The 20,496-nt window shown below is 44.6% G+C and overlaps 1 protein-coding gene across 1 annotated transcript in view; it reads right to left on the reverse strand.

Moving 5' to 3' along the window:
* The window catches only part of LOC145403312 (uncharacterized), a 148,399-nt gene that overhangs the window by 16,316 nt on the left and 111,587 nt on the right, over window positions 1-20,496 (reverse strand). Inside the window, exons 17-18 of the mRNA XM_080275110.1 lie at window positions 7,709-7,811; window positions 1,128-1,283 (exon numbers count right to left, since the gene is read on the reverse strand). Of these exons, the coding sequence (XP_080131236.1) occupies window positions 1,128-1,283; window positions 7,709-7,811 (259 nt within the window). The remainder of the gene's footprint in view (window positions 1-1,127; window positions 1,284-7,708; window positions 7,812-20,496) is intronic.

Here is a 20,496-nt window from a genome sequence, read left to right on the forward strand (position 1 = left end):
GTGTGTGTGTGTGTGTGTGTGTGTGTGTGTGTGTGTGTGTGTGTGTGTGTGTGTGTGTGTGTGTATGTGTGTGTGTGTGTGTGTGTGTGTGTGTGTGTGTGTGTGTATTCCCAAAACATATCGGAAAGTTGTGGACGAATTTTCATCAAACCTTCAGGAAGTAGGAACTACAGTATGTGGATGGGCAGAAGTGGTTAACTTCTGGTGCGGATTTGATCAATTACGACCGAATGCCAGCCGCCATGTGCCGTATCAAATTACATTTTGGCCAATATCTCAGCAATGGATAGAAGTGTGGGTGGCAACGTCCGCAAAATTTATCAAGAGTTTCGTGTCTTGTCGCCGCCTTTAGTAAGGCGAAGCGATATATTATTTGTCGGCGTGTGTGTGTGTGTGTGTGTGTGTGTGTGTGTGTGTGTGTGTGTGTGTGTGTGTGTTCCCAAAAAACCTCGGGAAGTTTTGGACAAATTTTCACTAAGCCCTCAGGAAATGGCAACTATGTGGATGGGCAGAAGCGATTAACTTATGGTGAGGATTTAGTCAAAGACGACTGAATGCCAGCCGCCATATATCGAATTGCATTTTGGGGAGTATCTCAGGAACGGGTAGATATTTTCTTCAAGTATGATGTCTAGGTAGCTTGTGGCGGGTTTTTAGCATTCATCCCCCTAATTCTTTTGTTCCCTTCTGGTTCTGAGAATTTTTTATTTGGTGAGTTAGGGCTGAACATCAGCCTGCTTCGCAGAATTGATAAACACTGCTGTTGTTGATGTTGTTGTTACTGTTGCTTAACCCAATCGTTTTGGCAAAGAAGACCCGTCGACCACAGGTATGCGACTGCTTCTGTGGGGCTGTCCTACAAGTACAGTACAACACATACACCGTGAAGGGAACTAGCACCACCTTGCGGTAAACTGAGACTCACATCGATCGGACCAAAGTCTTTCTGAACCGCAAAGAGCTGAGAAAATTGAGAAAGTTGGCCTGCTGAGAGGATGTCGCAGATGTTTTCCCTCCACCCAGTGTACACAGGGCAACAATGTGAAGGTTCATCAGCGTTAATGAATACTGTACTTTATCATAACGAAGAAGCTGAGAAAACTGTCGTATTCAATAGAGCAACTCACGTTTGCACTTTCCCTGGTGTACGAGCCTGAGAAGGGGATTTTTACAGCTGGCGATATTGAAGTAACAGTCGTTGTCGTAGGTGACGCCGTCGCTGCCACACACGGGGTCGAAGATCTCTGGGCAACTCACGTCGGTACACAATGGATGCCTGTGGCCTGGGGGAGGAGGGGATGCAAGTCAGGTTTTGTTGATATAAACTACCCAGATACCTGTGGTCTGGTGGAGATGAAGGAAGGGGAACGTCAGCTTGTGTTGATATTCTGCAAATTACCCGGGTACCTGTGGCCAGGGAAGGGATGGAGGGGGCATGTCAAGCTGTGTTAATATAAACAACCCGGGTACCTGTGCCCCAGAGGAGAGGAGAGAGGGCACATCAGAAGACGCTGATATACTGGAAGTTAATGGAGAATCTGTGGCCTGGGGAGGGGAGGGGAGGGGAGAACTAAGAAATGCAAAGAAAGACTTAGAATGACTGTGTAAGGCTGAGTACGCGGCCTGTACAGGAACGCATAAGGTCGTGGGAACACAAAGACTACCTGGGTACCTGTGGCCTTTGGAGGGGAAATCCAGTCAGGTGGTGAGGATGTAAGCAACTTGGGTGCCTGTGGCATGTGATGAGAACAAGTCAAGTGGTATGACTGTAAGTTACCTGGGTCACGAGAGCAACTAAGTGAGTGGCAAGAACGACTATTAAAGACTGGGAAAGAAAAAATTAGGAGTAAATAAGAAGGGGTATGATAAGCCGAGGAACAAGTACTATGAACTATGAATAACTGAGAACCATAATGATAGACTGAAGAGCAAGGCTTATGAATAAATGTGAATAACACAGAAGTTAGAGGCAAGCTTTATGATGAACTACGAACAACAAAGAACTATGAAAGATTGAGAAACAATTTTAATGAACTATGAGTACCGAAAACGAACGATAAAGGACGCGGTAGAAAAATTAAATTTAATGAAGAAGTGTGAATAACTAGCGAGGAATATGAAGGAAGAAGCAACAAGAGCAATGAAGAAAGTGTATAAATAAAATGAAAAGCACTAGGTAGCCATTTTGGTGACCTTGACCTTGACCCCAAGTGCCCGTTTTCGAACTTATCCAAGATTTTGGTAATAGCTTGATACCCTGAAGGTTTCATGTTAATAGTTCAAACCGTTCATGAGATAGAACGGGGACAGTTACACACACACACACACACACACACACACACACACACACACACACACACACAGACGCGGACAAAAACATTACCACTCTACCTTGTAAAGGCGGACGATAAATATGAGAAACTGAGTAATAAGGCATACACTGGATATGCAGGGCGTATCAGTAACTTGGCTATTTATTTGTTATTACAACTTCTCGTTAATATATACACACCATGTCAACCATCGTGACTGGATGAGCTTAAATTCACTTCCACCTACACTGTAATAGCTCGGTGTGTGTGGATATGTTTTTATAAAATTCGCACTTACATAGGAAAGATGGTTCACTAAGAGTGTGGAATACTTCCATTGAGAGAGAGAGAGAGAGAGAGAAAACGAATGTCGGAGGTATCATGAGAGAAATAAACCCCGCTATCTCTCAGGTATAAAACCCTTGTGGGCCATATCCAACTGGAGCTCTTTTAGTCACTAAACCACCAGGCATATTTTGGAATGTACGGTTACAATTCCCAGTAGTAATGGTTTACCGGATTACACCAAACCAATCGGCTTGTCACTCGTTTTAGAGTCACCTGGAAGTAGTCGTGCTTTATGTGAAATCTATCTGTCTATCTATCTATCTATTGCCAGACGCCTTAATCCCGTAAGGGGTGGCCACAAACAAATCGCCTCCATGTCGCCCTGTCTCCCGCCATTTCACTGCCCTGCTCCCAGCTCACACCACCCTCTCTCATATACCTCTCCACTCCATCTCCCCATGTCATCCTCGGCCTCCCCCTCTCTCCTCCTACCTCCACCTCACTCATATACACTCTCTTCATCAGTCTCACACTCTCCATCCTCTCCACATCTCCAAACAACCTTAATGTGTTTCTCCTAACGCTTCCTATCACATCCATATCCACACCACACCGCTCCTTCACTTCCTCATTTGTCAGCCTGTCTCTCCATGTGACTCCGCATGTTCCTCTCAAATAACTCATTTCCACTGCACTCACTCTTGACTTCTGTCCCTCCAACAACGTCCAAGCTTCACATCCATACGTTAGAGTTGGTATAACAATACTGTCATATAGTAGCTTTTTCACTTCCATGCTCACTTCCCTGTTTCTTATCACTGCTTTCATGGAGCCAGCAACCTTTCTTCCCTGTTACACCCTTTCAAGCACTTCACCCTCTAAACTTCCATCCTTACTCATCGCACTACCCAAGTACTTAAATGCACTCACATTCCCCATTTCCTCCCCATCCAATCTCACTGTACATTCACTAACTTCACTTCTCTCGACGACCATAATTGTACTCTTCCCTACATTCACCTTTAGATTCCGTTTTTTACACACTCTCCCAAACTCATCTACCAAGCCTTGCAGCTCCCCTTCGTCTTCACTTAACAACACAGTATCATCTGCAAACAACAGTACAGGGAGTTTCCAAACACTGTCCTCTCTCACTAGGGCCACTCCAACATCCACTGCCCTACCTTGTAGCACTTTTATAACCCCATCCATATACAGATTGAACAACCATGGAGACATGACACATCCTTGTTTCAATCCAACCTTCAGATAGAAAAATTCACTCAGCTCACCATCCACATGCACTGCAGCCTTGGCACCCTCATACATACACTTCACGCCATTCAACAACTTCCCATTTACTTCATATATGCTTAACAATTTCCACAATCCTTGCCTATCCACCTTGTCATATGGTTTCTCCACATCCATGAAGGCTGCATACAACTTCTTTCCCTTCTCTAGAAATTTTTCCACTAAGGATCTAAGAATGACTATCTGATCTACTCAACCCTCTTCCATTCTTAAAACCTCCCTATTCTTCTCCAACCAATTCCTCTGTTATTTCCCTAACTCTGTCAATAAGTATCCTACCATATACTTTTCCTATTACACTAAGAAGGCAAATGCCCCTATGATTGCCACACACTTCTTTTTCCCCATTTCCTTTGTACAAGGGAACAATTATACCTGACTTCAAATTCTCCGGGACTCTACCTTCGACCCAGGCCAATCTGCACATCTTCCACATCCATTCTACTACTAACTCTTCCCCATGCTTCAGCATTTCACCACACACTCCATCAATTCCTGGGGCTTTCCCCATTTTAACTTTCTTCATTGCTTCCACAACTTCCATCCTACTGATTTCTTCCTCTCTTTTCACATCCCTCTTTCTCCCAGCCATTCCCCAACCACTTACTGTATACTTGCATTAAATTCGTTCTCTATGTTCAACAGTTCACTGAAATGTTCTCTCCCTCTGCTCACTTTTTCTCCCTTCTCCACTAGTAACCTACCATTTTTAGCTTTCACTCCCCAACTAGCTTTTTTGGTACCCTGTCTAACTCTCTTTACCTATTTCCAGAACATTTTCTTACACTCCCTCCACTTTACACTCAAATTCCTTCCAAATTCCTCATCCACTTTCTTCTTACTCTCACTAAACTTTTCACCTCTCTCTTCCTCTCTACATATAACTCTCTCTTCCGTCTCTCAACTTCTTCTACGCCCCTGTTTCTCATCCACTAACTATATACTTTCTTCTTTTGTGCCACAGCCTCTCTCACCTCTTCAGCCCACCATGCTGTTCCCTGCATGCCCTTTTGTGTTCTCTTCAGCCCACACACCACCTCACATGCTACACAGATTTCTTCCGTGAATATCTTACACACATCTTCCACGTCCCCCATCTGCTCCAATCTAATCTAACCCAATCGCTCCTCCACTTCTCTTTTATATTCTGCCTTTTTTCCATCCTCTTGCAACTTTTCTACCCTCCTTGTAAGAACTACTTCCTCCTGTCCTTCCCTTCTTCTATTTCTCCATTTTGTTTGGACATTGATTCTGACCACCACCAAGTGGTGGTTTGAAAGTCCACTCCCTCATCTTCTATATACTCTTGCATCTATCACACACCTTCTCATCCTTTCATCCACACACACATAATCAATCATTGCCTTCCGTTCATTCAGTTCACCATCCGCCCTTCTCATCACTCGCCATGTATACCTGTGGATCATTTTGTGCCTGAAGAGGGTATTAGCTATCACCAACCCTCTCCCGGCACAAATGTCCACTAAGGCGCTGCCATACGTTGTATACATACATGAATACATGCACACATATTATAGATGGACAGTTAGATAGATATAGATAGACTGATATATACATAGATAGATACAGATATACAGCGTGATTCTGAACTCTGCCGAAGAACTTCGAGGATCACTTGTATGATGAAAATTAAGCATCAATTATTATCACCCGCCAAATACCAAGGCGAAAGGATAATGTTTTTGCCAGCCTCTGTGTGTCTATCGGTGTGTGTGTGTGTGTGTGTGTGTGTGTGTGTGTGTGTGTGTGTGTGTGTGTGTGTGTGTGTGTGTGTGTGTGTGTGTGTGTGTGTGTTCCCATTATATCTCACGAAAGGCTTGAGCTATCAACATGAAACCTTCAAGGTATCAAGATATGACCTAAATCTTGGATGAGTTGGAAAATGAGCACTCGAGGTCTGGGTCAAGGTCACCAGGGTCAGGTAGTTTCTATCGCCCTCCTTTAGCACCATTATATCTCATGAACAGCTTCAGCTGTCAACTTGAAACCTTAAGAGTATCATGAAATGGCCAAAATCTTGGACGAGTTCGAAAATGGACACTCGGGGTCATGGTCAAGGTCACCAAAATGGCTGCCAAAGGTCAACTAGTTTTTATCACCCGCTTCAGCTATCAACATGAAACCTTTAGGGTATCAAGATATTGCCAAAATCTTGGACTTGGCCAACAACATATTCTGACGGGCGATTAGCATTCGGCTCCCGAATGCTTTTCTTTCATTCTGTAAGGCTTTACCTACAAAGACTATTTCGGAGACATGATCAGAAAGAAATCTGGCCCAACAGAGTTGCCAGGCAGTGTTAAACGCCGTACATAAAGACATATCTAGTTACACCGTGACATCCAACACAGTAGTAGCATCAGGATTACCTGTTTTCATGTTCTGAATATCGTGACCCATGTAAATAATGATATGGTGCTGATGCTATGTTGTTAGCAAGAAACTTTTAAATCCCTAGGCAACCGTTGCTTGAAAAATGACTGAGTATTTATAACACTGTTCACAGGTTGTCATGTTGATGCCTAAGACTGAGTCAGATGTCCGAACACTGCAGGCTACAATTAGTTTGGGTGCTGAGCATGACATCACTGACAGTTGTAGTCAGGTGTTGATCGTTCAGTTACTATGTTATACACAATACTACATTGGTTAAATACAGTACTGCAAGCCAAGAACACAAGGTGAGTTGCAGTAGGCATTCGAGAGGAGTCAACTAGACTCGGAAAGGCGGAAACAGGGCTAGACCCGAAAAAAAAGCTGCCTGGGATAATCCAAGGCAACGTACACTAAGACGGGATTTGCAACTGGTAAGTCCAGGCGTGTCTGACGCTTCAAGGAGAGGGATGTTTTGCGTGTGTGTGTGTGTGTGTGTGTGTGTGTGTGTGTGTGTGTCCAAATGTAGACCCTTACGTGCTAGACACAACGTGTGCATAACTAGCTGTTGAGGGAGGGCAGGTAGTGATTTTTTTCTTATCATATTGACACATCGCATCGAGTGCCTCGAGATAATACTCGGCAAGTCGCACCATCGTCCTCCTCTCAAATGAAATAAGGTATTACGATACTGTAAGTTAATATTAGGTTAGGACTTAGTTAGTCTGACGTCAAAACAAGGCTTATTTGCTGAATTTTTTGTTTGATTAGCCGAACTGTTTCATTTGTTCTCGAGCAAAGGTGCGACGTTGCCGAATCATTTCTTGCTAAACTCGCTCCGACCCTGCCAAAATGGCTGGCTTACTACCTGTACCCGATGGGGGGAAAAAAATAAGTGGGCGGGCGAGGTAGATGCAGAACGAGACAACACACACCAGTGTTCTGGATGGTACACAGTTTGTGTTGGCTCAGACTAGGACAGATCTCACTATTCTACAGTAAGCTCATGTCCTGTGTCTCAGCAGCCTTGCAGTCTTTCGCATTTCCATATAGAATACAATCGGTGCATTGTTTTATGGGAAATAACCCTGAAAGTTTGTCGGCAGAGTTCAGAATCAAGCTGCAGATGTGTGTGTGTGTGTGTGTGTGTGTGTGTGTGTGTGTGTGTGTGTGTGTGTGTGTGTGTGTGTGTGTGTGTGTGAGAGAGAGAGAGAGAGAGAGAGAGAGAGAGAGAGACATACAAGCAGACGAAGATTCGTGTATATATTATTTGGAGTAATGTGTAAAGGAAGGCCTAAAAGAATATTAAATAATTTCACCAGTTTTGTGTTCCAAGCATAGTCCAGGTAAAATTTACTTATTATAGTCCTAATAATGACATACTGAAGGTTGTTACTCACCCACGGCCACCGCCAGGACCATCATCATCACCACCACACACAGTCCTCGCTGTACCATATTCAACGATACTTGGTCCGGCCGCTGTAATTTATCTGCAGAAGTCTGAAAAAAATGGCGGGGGGGGGGTTTAGGAATCCATACTTGGACATGTAATAAAGCTGACAAAGGCAACACTGCATTGATCACTTCACTACGATGATATGAATATTTCAGTCTCACCACAATCCATGCATTTTAATCAGCTTCTCATATTAACCCCTCCATTTAGAATTTCCTTTCCCAAGCTGATGAACATTATCTGGAGACAGAATAAAGGAAAACGCGTCATCGAACCAAGAGGAAAATATCTGGAATAACTTCTGATTAGTATGCCAAAGACAGTGTTCGATAAGATATATTTTTTCTTCACTAATTATTTTAATCCCTTTTCTCTTATGCCTTTTTTTTTTTTTTCATTCCTGCAATCTTTTGACGATTTTTCTTCACCTTAAAATAAACATTTCATAATGGAAGCGTTACATACAACCATCACGCGTACGCTGCTTACCTAAGTTTAATACAATCGTCGATATGTTGGAAAACTAAACTTAAAAGGCTGGTTTTTATAAATGAAAACAGCCCTACATCCCTTCATTAACAGGTATTTTCTTCAAAAATCACACCTTAAATAGGCAGGTAACGAAACACTATCACACTCATGTTGTCTCTATCGATGAACGTTGCCGAGGGGTTAGCATACTGTGTGCATATATATATATATATATATATATATATATATATATATATATTCCCGCCATAGGAATTAGCTGGTAGCTGGGGGCGCTCATCATCCACTCACTTGTAGTGCTGCTCTCAGGTGTCTGCCCTTTCCTCTCCTCCATCCTTCTTTCCATCCATCCTCTTCTGTCTTGTTTTCCTTCATTCTTTCCTCTTTCTTCTGCCTACTGGTGATTTTACACTCCCTCTTGTGTCTTTCTTTCCTTCATTCTTTCCTCTTCCTTCTGCCTGTGGGTGACTCTACACTGAATGACAAGCGAAATTGTTTCCTGTACACCAGGAAACCATTTACTACGCTGGGTGGTAACCATATAGCCAAATTTGGGCGCCTGATGGTTTAGTGGGTAATAACGGTGCTCCAATCGGATTGAGCCGGTGAAGGATTTATATCCAAGGGCTGGTTGGGGTTCATTGCTCACGTAATGCCACTCAGGGATAAGTGAGGCTGGTCACTCTCATCTTAAATGCCGGAACCAACTTGCCTAGCCCCGGGCTCCAAAGCTCCTCATGGGGCAACATACGATTGGATGATGGATATATATATATATATATATATATATATATATATATATATATATATATATATATATATATATATATATATATATATATATATATCGATGACGTACCTGTAGATAGACGTGGAGAGATAGGGAGTTTGGTTGTAATGGAGTCCCTCTTGTTGTCCTCAAGAACTGTACTTCAGTGCTTACACCCTGCCGAGTCAAACTCTTTCGCCTTTGCCTGTCAACTTGTACCATTCCTTCTTGCTGGAAATTTGCTCTCATTCAGCCAGTCCCAAAGAAGGGTGACCATTCCCAACCCTCTAATTATCGTCCAATTGCTTTAGCATCCCGTGTCCCAAAAGTTTTCGAGTCAATTCTTAACAGAAAATTTTTAAATCATCTTTCCTATCTCAACCTTCTTTCTGAGTATGGGTTCCGTCAGGGGCGCTTCACTGGCGATCTTCTCACCTACCTTTCAGACTCCTGGTCATCTTTCTTTTGGGACTGGTTAAAAGCTTTGCCATTGCACTTGACATCTCAATGGCTTTCGATCGAGTCTGGCATAAATCTTTAATTTCCAAACTACCCTTTTTCGGCTTCTATCCTTCTATCTGTGCCTTCATCTATAGCTTCCTTTCAGGTCATTCTATAGCCGCTCTTGTAGATGGCCATGGTTCTTCTCCTAGATCTATCAACATTCGTGTTCCTCAGGGCTCTGTCCTATCACCAACTCTCTTTCTTTTATTCATCAATTACTTTCTAAGCTGTACATCTAACCCTATCCACTCGTACGCTGATGATTCCACCCTTCACCTTTCCATTCGGTTCCCGCAACGTCCATCTCAGCAGTTACTTCAACAAACAAGAGATGAGGCTATGGCACACCTAATATCTGACTTGGCTTGTATCTCTGACTGGGGTAAAAGTAATCTTGTTTTCAATGCATCAGAAACTCAGTTTTTACACCTATCAACCTGACACAATCTTCCACAAATGTACCCACTAATGTTTAATAATATCCAGCTCAATCCTGCATCATCCTTGAACATGCTTTACCCCTGCACAATTGCTGACTCTATACAGGGGTTTTATCAGCCCCTGTGTGGAGTACAACTCTCATGTGTGGGGAGGCTCCCCACATACAGCTCTTCTCAATAAGGTGGAGTCAAAGACTTTTCGTCTCATTAACTCTCCTCCTCTTACTGACTCCCTTCAACCTCTGTCTCTTCGCCGCACTGTTGCATCTTTATCTCTTTTCTATCGCTACTTTAATGGTCACTGCTCCTCTGAACTGCCTGCTTGCATTCCTCCATCTCTACGACGGGCGCGTAGCACCCGTCTGGCAGCAAGAGTTTACTGTTACTCCCAGTCTTTCATTTATGCAACAGGTCAACTCTGGAACTGTCTTCCTCTGTCTGTATTTCCTGCTGCCTATGATCTCCAGTCTTTCAAACGCAGTGTGTCCAGGCATCTCAAAATGATCGGATCTTGAATTTGGCTCTCTATTGTATTTTGTTTTTCTCTTGGAGGGAACTGTTACTGTGGGCTCATGGCCTTTGGTTCCTTCTTCCTCGCATAAGAAAAAAAAAATGCTTGGAGTTTCATTCACACGGGACTTATCTTGGAAAGATCATATTGCATCTCTTGTAAAACCTGCTTTCAAGAGATTAGGTGTGCTAAGCCGACACTATGCCTTCTTTACCCCTGCACAGTTGTTGACTTTGTACACGGGTTTTATTCGCCTCTGTTTAGAGTACAACTCTCATGTGTGGGGAGGCTCCCCACATACAGTTCTTCTCAATAGGGTGGAGTCAAAGGCTTTTCGTCTTATCAACTCTCCTCCTCTTACTTGCTCCATTTAACCTCCGTCTCTTCGCCGCACTGTTGCATCTTTATCTCGTTTCTATCGTTACTTCCATGGTCACTGCTCCTCTGAACTGTCTGCTTGCATTCCTCCACCTCTACGACGGGCGCGTAGTCCCCGTCTAGCAACAAACTCTCATCCCTTTTCTGTCCAACTCTCTAATGCAAGTGTTAACCGTTACTTCCAGTCCTTCATTTATGCAACAGGTCAACTCTGGAACTGTCTTCCTCTGTATGTATTTCCTACTTTCTATGATCTGCAGTCTTTCAAATGCAGTGTGTCCAGGCATCTCGAAATGAACGGATCTTGAATTTGGCTCTTTTGTATTGTTTTAATTTTTCTCTTGGAAGGAAGTTTGCAGGCTCCTGGCCTTTGGTTCCTTCTTTTCTGCATTAAAAATAAAAATGTAGATCGTCGAAGGACCACAAGTATAAAGTCTCGAGGCGTTGTATTGCTCGAACTTGCCGCTGCCACCAATATTGATGAACATAGCCGAGGGGTTAAATTACATGGAGAGAGACTGTAGGTGCACCAGTGGAGTTTGTGGGCCGCTGCGAGTTAAATGTTGAGTCGTCAAGTAGAGTAAAGGGAGCTTTCTCTGTCTATCTCGCCTTCCCGCTGTGAATATTCCTTGATCTTAAGTGAGGTGAGTGTCAGTCATTCTTCATGTTTACGGGATTTTATTGTACAAATTTATGACTTGACAGTGTAACGTAACGTAAAGTAGCGTGACGGCGAGCCACCTGGCTCTCCTACTTCAACCTCTTCTCTCCTTCTTTGCCCTCCTCTCCAATTTCCCAGCCTATATATACCGACCAGTGCATAGGTGTGTCTGTGTCTGGTACCTATCCACCGGTAGTTTTCCATGACGTCAGATCACTGGCTCAGGTTGGTTATACTGCATGCTCATGACATACCTCTATTGTCTGGCATAAAGAGTTCGTGATACATCGACATTCTTAGTTAGAATATATATGTGTTCGACTTTCCTTGTGCATTAGACATGACATCGTGTAAGCGTTACTCATGTCAACTCCTATATTTTGATGTCTGTAACTGTTACATATTGTCATAACATTAATGGCAACATCAATATGGCGGTCAGTACTTCAAGCTGATTTTGGCTGCAGCATCCATATGTCTGAAGTGACTAATGAATTATAGGAAGCAAACTGATGAACTTGATAAAGATCTAATATGTATTATACACGGCAATGGATGTTTTCCACACGCAACACTTTTGGAGAGATTCCAAATATTAATATGAACATACACGAGAGAGAGAGAGAGAGAGAGAGAGAGAGAGATTTAAAGATCATGAGGGGATGGTGCGAGAACTTAAAAGAAGGGGCGTGTGTAGAGCAGACCTAAGTGGAAAGTTGTCTATGGAAGGTGATTTCGCGCCAGTGATCTATAAAAGGTGTGTGTGTGTGTGTGTGTGTGTGTGTGTGTGTGTGTGTGTGTGTGTGTGTGTGTGTGTGTGTGTGTGTGTGTGCATTACCCGCCATAGGAATTAACTGATATATCTGCGTAACCTGTATGAAATTGTTTTGCGTGAGGCTATAGGTTACAACAAACAGAAGTCTGCAAGTCTCTTGGTAATGACAAGTACCAGAGATTCCTTCACGTAACAATAATTTGATGAACAAGAGACTGGATGCTACATACCCACACACTGTCGAGGGTTGTCTGACGTCCAGCCTTGTGCCGGGACATTTTTATACACTGCTCAATTGTATGACGTCACATAAGATGCCACACGCTGACAGCCACACCAAAAACACATTCCGGTTTCTGCTTACCATGTAGTCATCAGAAGGATGTCAAGTGAAAATTTAGGTTAAGTATGCAGCAGAAGCAGCAGTGTATGGAAGCATGACGTGGGCATCAACTAGTTTACGGTTCTACACACTTGGACAAATTGCAAACTCTTTAAGTAGCTGGGTTTCCCAGGAATGAACTCAATGTGTGTGTGTGTGTGTGTGTGTGTGTGTGTGTGTGTAAAACACATTTTCACGTTTTAGAAGCTGCTTATGTTTTTACAGGTTGTGTATTCTGGTAAATATATATATATATATATATATATATATATATATATATATATATATATATATATATATATCCAAGGTGTCGTTGGGGTCTATTGCTCACATAATGCCACTCAGGGATGAGTGAGGCTGGTCACTCTCATCTTCAATATCAGGACCAACATGCCTTGCCCCGGGCTCCTACGCTTCTCATGAGGCAACACAGGATTAGAGGATGATACACACACACACACACACACACACACACACACACACACACACACACCTTTCCACTCTCCTTGCAATTACTCCTTCCTCCCGTCCTTCCCTTCTTCTGTTTCTCCATCTTACTTGGATCTTGACTCTAGCCACCACCAAGTAGTGGTCAGAAAGTCCACTCCCCCAACCTCTATAAGCTCTTGCATCCATTACACATCTTCGCATCCTTTCATCCACACACACATAATCAATCATTGCCTTCCTTCCATTCAGTTCACCGCCCACCCTTCTCATCGCTCGCCATGTATACCTGTGGATCATGTTGTGCCTGAAGAGGGTACTGGCTATCACCAACCTCCTCCAGGCACAAATGTCCACTAACGCACTGCCATTCTCATCTATCTCAGCAGGCACACCCCACTCACCAACTATTCCATCCACCTTCACATTCCCTACTTTACCATTCATATCACCAATCAAAAACACTCTCTCATTCCTTCCAAACTTCTCCATGCACACTTCCACATTTGTCCAGAACTCTTCTCTCACTCTGCTTGCACGATCTTGCATTGGCGCATACACACACACAATTGCCCTCATTTGTATTCCAATTTTCAATCACCCACACAATCCTTGAGCCAATTGATCCATACTCTCTTATGTTCTTCTTCCATATTTTACTCACAACAATACACACTAAATCCTTTGCCCTGTCATTCTTACCTACTCCTGCACATATACCCCATCCATACTCCCATTCACTCACACTCTCTCCTCGCCATTTAGTTCAGTTACTCCACATACATCCACTTTCGCACCCTCAAGCACCTGGACAATCTCTCTCTCTTACACCTCATCATTCGCACCCCTTACATTCCACGTCGCGGTCCGTATATAGATAGATAGATAGATACCTTATATATATATATATATATATATATATATATATATATATATATATATATATATATATATATATATATATATATATATTCTCTCTCTCTCTCTCTCTCTCTCTCTCTCTCTCTCTCTCTTTGCCTTGTAGTGTACGTCCTTCTGCCTCGCAGTCTACCTTCACATTACCTGACACGATTGAATAAATTTCCTACTTCCTTAACCCTTATACGATGGGTATTTTCTTGGGGCGTCTTTGATCGTCTGGATCAAATTCAAATCATTGTTTATGGGTTGCTAGACATTACCAAACATTTAGCCTTTGGACATCACTATTGCTTCCGTCACATAAGGAAAATCGTCTAAAGTTATTCAGGAACAGTATAAAAGATGTCAGTCGTTTTCTAAGAGCTATCACTGGATTAAGTCCTTCATTCGTATAATAATAATAATAATAATAAAGCACCCGATATGTGCCATTTACCATGAAGGTAAAGAGAATGTGAGAGGTAGTTGCACACGGGGGGGAGGGGGGGAGCAAAAACGTGTCTCGCTCTGCGCATGACGTCACAGACAATCCAGACTGAGGGTCTCCGCGCTTGGTAGGCAGGCCAGTCACTAACCTACATGCCCTGTGATATGAGCTCCCAGGCCTCCGTTTTCTGTTGTACTGCTAGGCGAGTTAATGTAAATTAAATGTAGTTATATCTAGAGTTTATTTTAGGGTGAGGAATTTGAACAGAGAGGCTCAAAAGTTCAAGAAGGTAAACACGAAGATCAAACAACTCAGAAGATAGGTGAGATTTAAAATAATTAATGATTTCCTATATGGAATACTTTTATTTGCATCACTAACTGCATGCAGAACAATGAAAAGGTCAATGCTATGTTTCTGAGATATTGCAAAACATTACTTCAAGAACAACTATTTGTTTTCAGAGAATATAGGAATGTCGTATACTGGGTCATACAGACACAATTCCTACGTCACAGATGCCTGTAAAAAACAACTGAAAATATTGACAGAGATCACTGGTTGAGAGCATGGCAACATCAAACACCCACCAAATGATCCGGAAATCGCCAGTTTACATTGGTATACCATTACATTCGTTTCTTTCATGTTCCCATTTTCTCTCTCTCTCTCTCTCTCTCTCTCTCTCTCTCATCCATGACGTCACAGCCTCTGCGCGAGCTGAGAGCGGTGAACATACCCCTCATAATTCTTCTCTTTAACTTGTTTACCATTGCCACAGGCTCTCTCCCTCCCATCTCGTTGCCTCCCTCCCCCGCCCCCTCCCCCTCTCCGTCTCCTCCCATCGCCCTTATTCTGATGGAGGAGCTATGTTTGAAACATATGCCTGGCAGGGACTGTCGGTGATCTTTGCTCGTGGGTGTAAATGTGAGGGGGTGAGAGTTGGATAGAGGACAGCCAGATGATAGAGGACAGGCTGACGTGTAGACGATTTGTTTGTGAGCACTCCTTTCAAAATTAAGGCATCAGGGAATAAATACTGTAGACTGCTCTACCGACATCAGTACCAGTGCCGACGGGACGCCTCTTCTCGGTGAAACCAAGGGATAAGGCAGTATGAGAGTACGAAACAGGATGATGATGATGGATACAAGATTATAACAAACACTGAAGAGTAGAAATCAGAATGCAACACAGAAAACATGTGCGGGAGGGTTTGTGGATGGTGACGCAACAGAGAGGAACTGTAGCGTGTATTCTCCTCCCTTGGCAATTACCGCCAAGGTGTTATGATTATGATGTGGTTACAACTTATTCATCGTAAAAGGAGCAATAGCTTCATTGTGTGGTCCGCACGACAGCCTTGAAGTCTTTGTCTTAAGATGCTTATTTTATTGTTATAAACTATAAACTAGAATAAGTCGACTGAAATTCTGGAGTTAAAGTGAGATTTTAGCGAAAGTGTGGCAGCCTCAACCATCAGTTCCCGTGAGGTTTCCCTGTGACGAGTAAAATTCCCTGGTGTACGCCGAAGTATAACAGGTAAGTCAGTTATGAGTAGTATTTAAATATAATTAAACTGATAATACAATGAACTTCTTTATCCACCTACATACCATACATATTGATCTTATCCAACACGAAGAAATATGAAGAACGAACAAAATTACTATAGTTACACAGAACGCCTTGGAGAACGCCACCCTCCATTCCGCATCTCAGCCTTAGGCAAACACTTGACCACCACAACCATCCAAAGTTTCCATTTAAGAGACATATTACGCCATTCCCGGAAATATACAATGCAGAAACTTCACCTCCCAGAAAGGTAAACAGTTCGCCTTGCAAGACCATGATGTGTCCATAAACAGTCTTCACAATGCTACGTACAGTACGTACACATGTCCCGCACAGTTTCCACTTTACCCATGCATTAATACCGTTCTTCAAACAGAAAATCATTTACTCATTCCATGTGTTGTTGCTGATATAAATATGAATCCACTTCATTATAATAAATAACGAAACGATGAGCAATGATTTGTGAAACCTGTGAATGCAATCTTTGGAACCTAACAAACTTTTCGATTTATTTTGTAATGGTTTCATAATAGTTTCACTAAAAAATGGAGTGATATTCTCGTCCGTACCGGTTCCAGTACATAGCTCATTCTCGCACCACAGACAACCCATCGACATCGGCTCTAGAAGTAATCACTGGGAGTGCCTGGCTGAAAAGGCTGAATTTCTGCAGTCAATAGCCCTACTGTGGTCATATTCTGCATGAGACAAAGCAAGAGCAGTTTCTTACATTTGATACTTTCCTATTGTAATGCTAGGTGAAATTAGGCTCGACTTCTCGTTCCTATTTCACCTAACGTGGAGCGGGGTCCTCTTTCGAGACCGGAGCTTAGTGCAACAAAGGCAGGACACAAAAACTCTAGGCAACAACCTTTACACGTATATTACCACAATCAGACACAGGACAAATCAGCAGATATTACAGCACAATACATAGCAATATAAAACCTTATCTAGGATATGTGTATCTCGCAGGATACTTGCTTCTCTGATAGTAATGACAACACAATCAATCCTAGTGTATCAAGAGTGCAGTAAATATAGGCACACGCGGGGGGCGCAGGGGGGGTGAGTTGAGTCTCACGAGGAGATAGGGGAGGTGCGAGGAGTGACTTGTGACGGCTAGGGGAAAGTTATGGTAATACTGGAGAGCGGCAGATATTAGCCGTGAAGTTTATATGGTTTCCACTAGCCAAGGGACTTTGGTAATTGATTTTATTCTTGATTTACACTTACTCGGGATATTGGAGTGAGAGAGGGTGATAAACAAGATTTATGGGTAGCGTGGGGGAGGGAGAGAATACCATTAATACTCCCTTTCACAATATTCCTTCACAGTAATGGGGGTATGTCATTATAGGGGAATCTCCAGGCGGCACAGGCTTACTAATTGTATAAAAGGGATGTCACTCATAATCATTGTTCATCAGATCTCGTTTCACGCACTCGTCCTTTAGCTTCTCACTGTGATCTTATTTACCCCGATATTCACTATATGAAATCACTGCACAATACTTATATTAGGGGAAGTCACACTTAACCTAAATCACTCGTACTACAGTATCACACGTATTCATCAGGGGGATAGGCAGGAACATGTCGTCAGCGATCCTGCCGGGCTAGGGGCACCGCCAATGCGAGGCGTGCCGAGAGGGCACAGGATAACTCGTACGGGCGTCCTCTCGCGTCCTGGGCTACCCATAACTTCCGGGCTGGGCTCAGGCGTGTGGCCCTCGGGACTGGGGCCGAATATCTCCAGGAACCTCTGTGATAAGTCCCGGCCTGTCGTGAGGGCCCTACGGCGTCGTGGGGCGTAGGGAGATCGCGCCCGGGTGTCCTGGGGAGAACCGAGAGAGACTGTGGGCTGCGGTCTCCAGCGTCTAGGGGCGCCGACAGAGGAGGGCTGCGGCAGCAACTTTCACTGGGGTCCATCAGGTGCTTCTGCTCTAGAGCCAGACATAGGGAACAGAGACCAGGGGAGGCTGTGAGGCCTGTCTGGGTCACTCTGGGACAGGAAGCCTGGGCTCTAGTCTCCTGCCGTAGGGACGTCTTTCTCCTTACCTCTCTCTGTACACCCTCGGAGCAACAATAGATCGTCTCACGAGGAAGGGAGCGACAATAGGTCGTCTCTACCAAGACACTCTCGGAGCGACCATAGATCGTCTCACGAGGATGGGAGCAACAATAGGTCGTCTCTACCAAGACACTCTCGGAGCGACCATAGATCGTCTCACGAGGATGGGAGCGACCATAGATCGTCTCTACCGGAGCACTTTCGGAGCGACCATAGATCGTCTCTACCGGAGCACTTTCAGAGCGACCATAGATCGTCTCATGAGGATGGGAGCAACCATAGATCGTCTCTACCGGAGCACTTTTGGAGCGACCATAGATCATCTCACGAGAATGGGAGCGACCATAGATCGTCTCTACCGGAGCACTTTCGGAGCGACTATAGATCGTCTCACGAGGATGGGAGCGACCATAGATCGTCTCTATCGGAGCACTTTCGGAGCGACCATAGATCGTCTCTACCGGAGCACTTTCGGAGCGACCATAGATCATCTCTACCGGAGCACTTTCGGAGCGACCATAGATCGTCTCACGAAGATGGGAGTGACCATAGATCGTCTCTACCGGGACACTTTCAGAGCGATCATAGATCGTCTCACGAGGATGGGAGCGACCATAGATCGTCTCTACCGGAGCACTTTCGGAGCGACCATAGATCATCTCACGAGGATGGGAGCGACCATAGATCGTCTCTACCAGAGGGGCGCCATCTGGAGTGTCTTTTACAACTCCACCCCTAGCTGACTCAACACTTCCACTCTGTGAAGGTAGTGTCCTTCTCCTACAGCAGCGACGGCGTGGTGGCTGCGTGACACAGGGGTGCACGGCCCGGGCTGACTTATGTCGCTGTTGCCGGGAGTGGTGGTGACTTGTGCCGGCTACCCCGTGGGGTCCGTGTGGGGGTGTCGGCGCATCCTCGGGCATACTGAGCTGTGTTTGGCTTGCCCTGTCGTCGGGGGTACTATGGTATATTTCGGGGGCACTGTTCTTTAAGTCACGCATTTTACCACTCTCCCCCTGTAAAAAGTCACGTCCTCGTGGCTGGGAGTGGAACGCTTGTGTGCTGGAGGTGGTGTACACGGCCTGGAGGTGTTGCAGCGCAGTTTGCCAGGATACAGTGTAGGGGTTCTCTTCTTGTGCTGGGTCGCAGGTGAGGAAGAGTGTGGAGGTGGCGGTGGTAGACTGGAGGAGGTTTAGCAGGTGGTGTGGCCCGCGGAGTCTGTGGTTCCTGCCAAGGGTAGGTGCCCATACGGCCCGCTTCACTCTCATCTTGCTTGGTGTGGCTCTCGGTGTGGTTGGGGGCTGAATGCTGGATACTGCGGGTAAGGGCCGGGTTTTGTGCCGTGGTAATGCTGCGTTGAGTCTCTGGGGAGCACAGGTAGAGGGGATTTGGGCCTGATGTAGCTTGATGGTGTGAAGTCGTGGAGAGGTGGGTGGTGTACGGGTGTGTGTGTATCGGGCGGGCGGGCGTGAGAGGCGGCCCGAGCGGGTGGTGGTGGTCTTGAGGGTCGGGGTGGGGGGAGAAGTGGGCGTATGGGATGGGCGGGTTGTTTTGCGTGTTGTGGGCGCGGTGGGGCGCGGTGTTGGCGGAGTGGGTGTACGGATGGTGGGTGGGGGAGGGGGGGTGGTAGTGGGTTGCGGTGAGGGTGTGGTGGCGTGGGCGGAAGAGGTGGGAGTGGGCGTTGAGGGGGGGGCCATTGAGGGAAGGGGTGAGGGTGAGGGAGGGGTGGCGGGGGAGGCATCAGGTGAGGTGTTGGGGGTGGTGGTGGCCGGGGAGCGAAAAATTTTTTCCTGCCCAGTTCCGTCACTTTGCACATATGGCAACGTTGCCCTGTGTTTAGTTTGGCAACGCCGCGCAGGGGCGCCAAAACCACTGCATAGGATAAACTTGCAGGGGCGATTGCTTGCCTATGGTAGATGGGTCAGTTGCACAGACTGTCTGAGATTATTCACGAACAACAAAGTAGACCCTTAATATGACAACAATAATTGCTTATTTTCCAATCATTATTTTACATTCAGTCCCTCACTGAAGATCAGCAAATGTGTTCCCAGCCCAATGCTATTACCAAATAGAATATATTAAGTAAGTTTATTTTTTTAATTCCTTGTTTCTCTTGATTTACTCATTTTGCACACAATGGTCTATAATGTCTCATGTCTGACCCAATGCCTGTCATCAGCACATGGGAAATAGCATATGGTGCCTGGTGCTGTGTAATATTTAATAAAGATTATACCGTAACAAATAAAGCTTTGCATTTCATCAAATACAAAAACCCTTCAAGCATACTTAACATGAAATAAAGGACATGAGAACATGAAAATAATCTGAAATGTAACCTGACATATGATTTTACTAATATACCTA

This window comes from Coenobita brevimanus, chromosome 60 (genome assembly GCF_032717465.1).
Source record: "Coenobita brevimanus isolate Jiangsu-jjx chromosome 60, ASM3271746v2, whole genome shotgun sequence".
NCBI lineage: Eukaryota > Metazoa > Arthropoda > Malacostraca > Decapoda > Coenobitidae > Coenobita > Coenobita brevimanus.